At 48.9% G+C, this 6,000-nt stretch overlaps 1 protein-coding gene across 1 annotated transcript in view; it reads left to right on the top strand.

Annotated features, from left to right (window-relative positions):
* The first annotated feature begins 2,732 nt into the window (after positions 1-2,732).
* TTL (tubulin tyrosine ligase) overlaps positions 2,733-6,000 on the top strand; it is a 37,495-nt gene continuing 34,227 nt past the window's right edge. Inside the window, exons 1-2 of the mRNA XM_080813318.1 lie at positions 2,733-3,045; positions 5,629-5,707. Of these exons, the coding sequence (XP_080669444.1) occupies positions 2,889-3,045; positions 5,629-5,707 (236 nt within the window). The 5' untranslated portion in view covers positions 2,733-2,888. The remainder of the gene's footprint in view (positions 3,046-5,628; positions 5,708-6,000) is intronic.

Below are 6,000 nucleotides of genomic sequence, written 5' to 3'. Positions count from 1 at the left end.
AATGGTCAGTCTTATTTTCTTCAGCACAATTGTGAGACAGAAAATGCCAGCTAATTAAAGGTTTTGATTAATAGGGACTTTGTGATCCATCTGGTACATGGTTCGTCAGTTTTGGAAGGGTTAATACACACTCAACATTAAAACTCCATCTAACACACTTTTCATTTGACCTTGATGATAATCAGGGCACTTCAAAGACTCTGGCTGAAGTAGTGTGGTAAATGTGGCAAGAAAGTTACAATGGAAAGACTTAGTAAAAGGCTATGACTTTGAAACTGAGGATGCTGGCTTCAATGAGCCATTGCAATCTTTGATACATGGGTAGATGTGAGGAATGCTGTGTTTTAGGAAGATTAATTTGGTAATGATGTTCCGGGAAGATGGGAGAGGTAAAGGGGCTAAAGCAAGAAGAGCAGCTAGAAGACAGGTGCGAAACCCAAAGCATGAAGTGATTGTGGTAACATTAGAGATGATGGGAGAAAAAGAATTTTGAGTTGTTTTTGTGTCCAAGTATAGGACACAAAGAGCAAAGAGAGGGGAAAGGGTAGTAGAGGATTCTGAAGCTTGTTTCTGAGGAGTATGACCCTTAGCCCCATGTAAGAAAGATCCTTGCTTTAGAGGCTCCCAGTCTGACCCACTCTAGCCATGTCCTTCCCTATAGATAAGACATTTGGGGGACGCCTGGGTGGCTCAGTTGGTTAAGCAGCTGCCTTCGGCTCAGGTCATGATCCCAGCGTCCTGGGATCGAGTCCCACATCGGGCTCCTTGCTCAGCAGGAAGCCTGCTTCTCCCTCTGCCTCCGTCTGCCAGTGCTCACTCTCGTGCTCTCTCTCTCTCTCTCTCTGACAAATAAATAAATAAAATCTTTAAAAAAAAAAAAAAGACATTTGGGAGGGCAAAGGGATATGCACCCCCCCTTTCTAGACTATTCTAGGTACCTCAGAACCAGAATTCACCATCCAAATAGCCCAGCTCTTTTTCCTGAGCCTGTTCTAGCTTCTTCCCAGGGTCTATTCTCCCAACAATGACATTGGTGGTGCACACACCCCTAGGTTTGGGCAGTGACTAAACTGTAGCTGTTTGTGGGAGGTGCCGGGTGAGCAGATGAATTTCCTGGCCGTAGTGTCCCCGTGCATATATGCATGACCCCTCATGCATATATGCATGATGGAGTCAAGGACGGGAAGAAACAGGGGCGGGCCATGGGTAGAGGCCAGGGTAGAGGCCAGGGCCAGGGCCACCTCCTCCAGTATTTCCAGTTTCTGGCATTGAATGTCTATGAATATGAGAATTCTAAAAATTCTGGCCTTCGACGTCATCCTTATCATTATATATTTGCAAGGCGGGAAATAGACATTTTATCTAGCAGCTTATGGGCATGGTTTATAACTTTAAAATATTTAGGCATACGGTAGACATTTAGACATATGGTTTCCATTTGTACTCCTGTCCTGCAACTATTATATGTGGCCTTGCTTTTTGGTTCAACATATTCCTTATTTGGTTCAACATATTCCTTATTTAGTGTCTTCCTATGACTCTTCTCCCAATCTTCTCTTGTGCTGAGAGCTTACATTGGATTGTCCCTTAAAATATCCAGCTCACTTCTTTTGTTAATTGGCTTGTCAATTTTTTGAATTATTAATTTATAATTCTTCATGTGTCCTAAATATGGGTCCTTTGTCAGGTATGTATGTACACACACACACACACACACGCACACACACACACACCAGACATCATATCCCATTCTGTGGCTTTCCTTTTCCTTCTCTGGATGGTGTCTTTTGATAAATAAGAGTTCTTATTTTTAAGGTTACTAATTCACCAGTTTTTTCCCTTTATTTCTGAAGACTTTTGTGTCCTCTTTAAGATCTTCACCTAGCGTAAGATCATAAAGATTTTCTCTCGTGCTTTCTGTTAAAAGTCTTATTGCTTTACTTCCATATTTGGATGCATCAGCTCACAATGAATCTGCAACTGATTTTGTGTGTGATAGAGGTCAAAATAACTTTTGTTTTCCAAATGTACATCTACTGAGCCAACTTCATTTATTGAAAAGTCCATCCTTTTCCCCACTGATCTGCAATGTCACCTTTGTTATGAACCAAGTGACTATATCAATCGATAGATATCCTTCCTTTGGTCTACTTGCTCTCCTGTGCCCAAACCATACTTTCTTAATTACCGTAGCTTTGTATTTGAATACTGTAACTTTTATAGGTCTTGATTTCTGGTAGTGTTAAGTTTTCCAACTTTCTTCTTCAAGATTGCTTTGTTATTCTTCGACCATTGCATTTCTGTATAAATTTTAGAATTGCCTTGTCCATTTCCATTCCGCAGACGTGGGACTGTGCGTTGGAACGTTTCATTTTTATCCACAAATCGTCCCTTTGGAACAGTCGGGGTGGAAGAGCCGCAGCGTGCCGCGCAGAAGCGGGGGGTGGGGATCCTCCGCTGGCACCGCCCCCAACTGGGACCCGGGACTCAGGGACGCGCCCAGTCTCCCTTGGTCGCACATTTCCAACGCTGCGTCAAAGCCGCGCGCGCCCCCGCCGGCCTCCAGCCACCGGGGACCCCCGCCAGGGCCCAGGACGCGCCGCGGAGCCACAGCGAAGAGCACCTCCACCCCAGCCCGGGCCGGGCGGGGGCGGCCGCGCGGCATCACGGGGCGGAGGCGGGGCCGCGCCGGGAGTTGAAAGAGGGGGGAGGGGGCGCGGCCTCCGGGCTGACGCGCGGGCGCCGGGGCGCGGCGCCACCGGGACCCTAGTGGCTCGGGGAGCCGGCGCGGCGACGGGCGCCCGGGCGGGTTCCGCGCTGAGCCGCCACCTCGGCCGGCTGGTCCCTGCGGCGGCGGCCCGGGCGGCCCGGGGGCACGGCCCTTCGCCATGTACACCTTCGTGGTGCGCGACGAGAACAGCAGCGTCTACGCCGAGGTCTCGCGGCTGCTGCTCGCCACCGGCCACTGGAAGAGGCTGAGGCGCGACAACCCCAGGTTCAACCTGATGCTGGGCGAGAGGAACCGGCTGCCCTTCGGGAGACTGGGTGAGCCCTTCCCCGTCCCCGCCCTCCCGCTCCTCCCACGACCCGTTAGCACCCGCGCTTTTGTCTTAAGGTCATCAATCTTCCTCTCCGTCGTTCCTCGGGCGGAGAGAAAATGGATCCGTAAAGGTCTAAACCCACCGCTTCGCATGCCTTCCCGTCCCGTAAATCGGATTCGGGGTCGCCGCCGCCGCCGCCGGAGCCGGACAATGGCAGGTCCCTGCAGCCCGGCGGGCGTCGGCCGCGCGCTCCGCACTGCCCCGGCCTGACGCCCCCAAATCCCGCGGGGCTGAGCTGGGGCGGGGCCAGGTCCTCCCGAGCAGCCGCACGACCTCGGGCTCGAGTCCTCTTGGGAATTTTCTGCACTGAGGATTCCACCCTGCCTGATGCTGGCGCGGGAGGGATCCTTGTGTGTGTTGAAAACCCTGAGGACTCAGCTCCCCGAAGGCTCGGGTGAACCGGGGATTTGGAAAAGACCTCTGGATGCCAAAAGCAGGAGCTGCAGAAATGAACCAAGCCAGGGAAGGGCCGGAGGGTGTCTCACTTCGGCCTTTCTTTAGTGTTTCTACAGCTGTGTTGAATGCAGATTTTACAGGATACGAGCTTTCCCCTGCGTCCTACTTCTCTGACCTGCTCATCCCGGGGTAGTAACCTTCACTCACATGGTTGATGCTGGTTTGGCATCATATCTACATCCATATCCGCATCCTCACGTGTAGGGAGGGGCCGGGGACAGGAGAGGAGGAGAGGACCAGCAGTTTCTTCCCAGATGACGTAATCCAGAAGTTGTGCGGATCACTTCAACTTACATCCCATTGACCTGAACGGTCTCGTGGCTTCTCCTCACTGCGCAGTCATCCCGGAGATGCAGCCTCTCCCACAGTAGCCATCCATGTTCCTTGCCAAAATTCTCCTGAGGTGGGGACCAATCAGTAACGAGGAAAAGTCATCTCTGCCTTGGAGGGCAGCCCAGAGAGAGCTGTGTTCAATGTCCAGCAGAGGACACAGTTTTTAGAAATAGGTGTGGTCAGAGGGTGGAGGGGTTGAATGGGCAGATTGAAAACTGGCCACTAGTGAGCTTCCGTAGAGCCTTTGGGGGGGAGGGGGCTTGTACAGTTGTAGTGATTTCAGGAATGAAGGGTGTTTAGCATAGCCTTATGGAAATTTTTTCTTTGGAATGGTACCGTGGACAACTTTTTATTGTTCTAGAAATGTAAGATGTATGTATGATGAGGACTCCATGGAGGGGCTAATTCCAACCCCCAGAAATTTGGGACAACAGGGAATGTGCCTGCAGATTCCCTTTGGTTAACCTGTCTCTTCAGGAAGCCCTTAGCAAAGAGAATACCTTCCCTGAAAGAAGAACTACTTACACTTGAGAACATGTATTTCCTTCTCGCTCTTGCATTTCCCTGCCTGATCGACTGACTTTCTTCTGTGGAAAACCAGGGGTGCGGTTGGGATTGCTATGGTGCTCAGGACTAGGGAGGAAGGAGCAGAAACTCACAGGGCCCAAATCCTAAACAAGTACCACAGAGTCGACAGATGATAAATACTTGTTTTTTATGGAAAAGAAAACAGCGTCCCTCAGCCATATGGTTATATGTGTTCATTCTTAGGGATATTTAGTTTTTGCTTAAAGTGTGAAACTCAAGGAGATGGCTTATAGAGCCAGGTAAAGTCTCGGGAAGGTTGGTACCATGGAGATGAGAAGGTAGACAGTTGAGGTATAAGCCAGGTTCATCTCCCCCGGGGAGACAGTGAGAGGTAGTTAGTGCCTAAATCTTTTAATTTAAGTCATATGCTGTTCTTAGATGTATTCTTCTTACCTCTGGCATCTTCTACTCTCCCTTTGTTTGGTTTTACTTTTATTTTTGTTGCTGGAAATTCAATGCATTTTGTTAGGATTTTAAACAAAAATGGAGGCCTTTGTGTTTGTTTGTATCCTTTCTGCTCTATTTTATAGAGGAGGGGACAATCCAATAAGATTTACTAAAGATGAGTTTCTCTGTGGAGGATACTCAGAAGAAGGTCCTCAGGGCTTCTGATTTTAGAGACATGGCTTCTCCACTACCTTCGTTCGCCTCTTGTGCCTCTCCTAGAAGCTCGCAGAGGCAGACGTGCTTGAGAAAAGCAACAGCATAGTTCTACTGCCTGCCCTGTTGGCTGTAGAAAAGCAAGGTTGGGGTGTCAGAGCATGACTGTTACAGTTGTATTGTACAAGGATTATTAAATCCTTCTGTGTTAAGCCAAGAGTTGGGTGTGGTAGGGATCAAAAAGAGGTGAAATAGAAAATGCCCTTCTACCCTAAGGAGAGAAAACAAAAGCAGCAGCTGTCTTTGGCAGAGCTAGGATATTGTTACCTTAATGCCCACTGTGGGGCCGGAGAGGGTTTCCAGGGCCATGCTGTGGAACGGGAGTACAGGTGCAGGGCAATGGAACAGTTCCATTTCCACCAACCAGTCCTGAAATGGAAGAAAGAAAAACTGGGCATGACACAGCTGTTCTCTCTCCTACATGCTGGTGCTGACATGGTCATTTCCCACCTGTCCTCTTTCCCTTCTGAACCTCCTCTTTCCTTTATAGGTCACGAGCCTGGGCTGATGCAGTTGGTGAATTACTACAGAGGGGCTGACAAACTGTGTCGCAAAGCTTCTTTAGTGAAGTAAGTGTTTAAGATCCTTTCGAAGCATTACATACATGTTTTTCGTTTTCATCCTGAAGAACTTAAACAAAAATGTGAGGTTGTTTTTTGTTTTTGTGTTTTTTAGAGGATAAAAATAACTTTAATCTAAAAAGTCAGCAATATTAGATCTGGAGCATCCTCTGTGCTACTTTGATTGCAGTTTTAAACTTTGCTCTTTGTGCTTGATAAAGCCTGTCTGTCTCCTAGGAGGCTCCCTAGAAGCAGAGGGGAAACCAGGTTTCTTGTGTGGGTGATTGATGGGGCGGGGGAAG

Source organism: Martes martes, assembly GCF_963455335.1.
Source record: "Martes martes genome assembly, chromosome: 9".
NCBI classification, from domain to species: domain Eukaryota; kingdom Metazoa; phylum Chordata; class Mammalia; order Carnivora; family Mustelidae; genus Martes; species Martes martes.
Note: the sequence above shows the minus strand (reverse complement) of the source record. Positions and strands in the feature narration are given on the sequence as shown.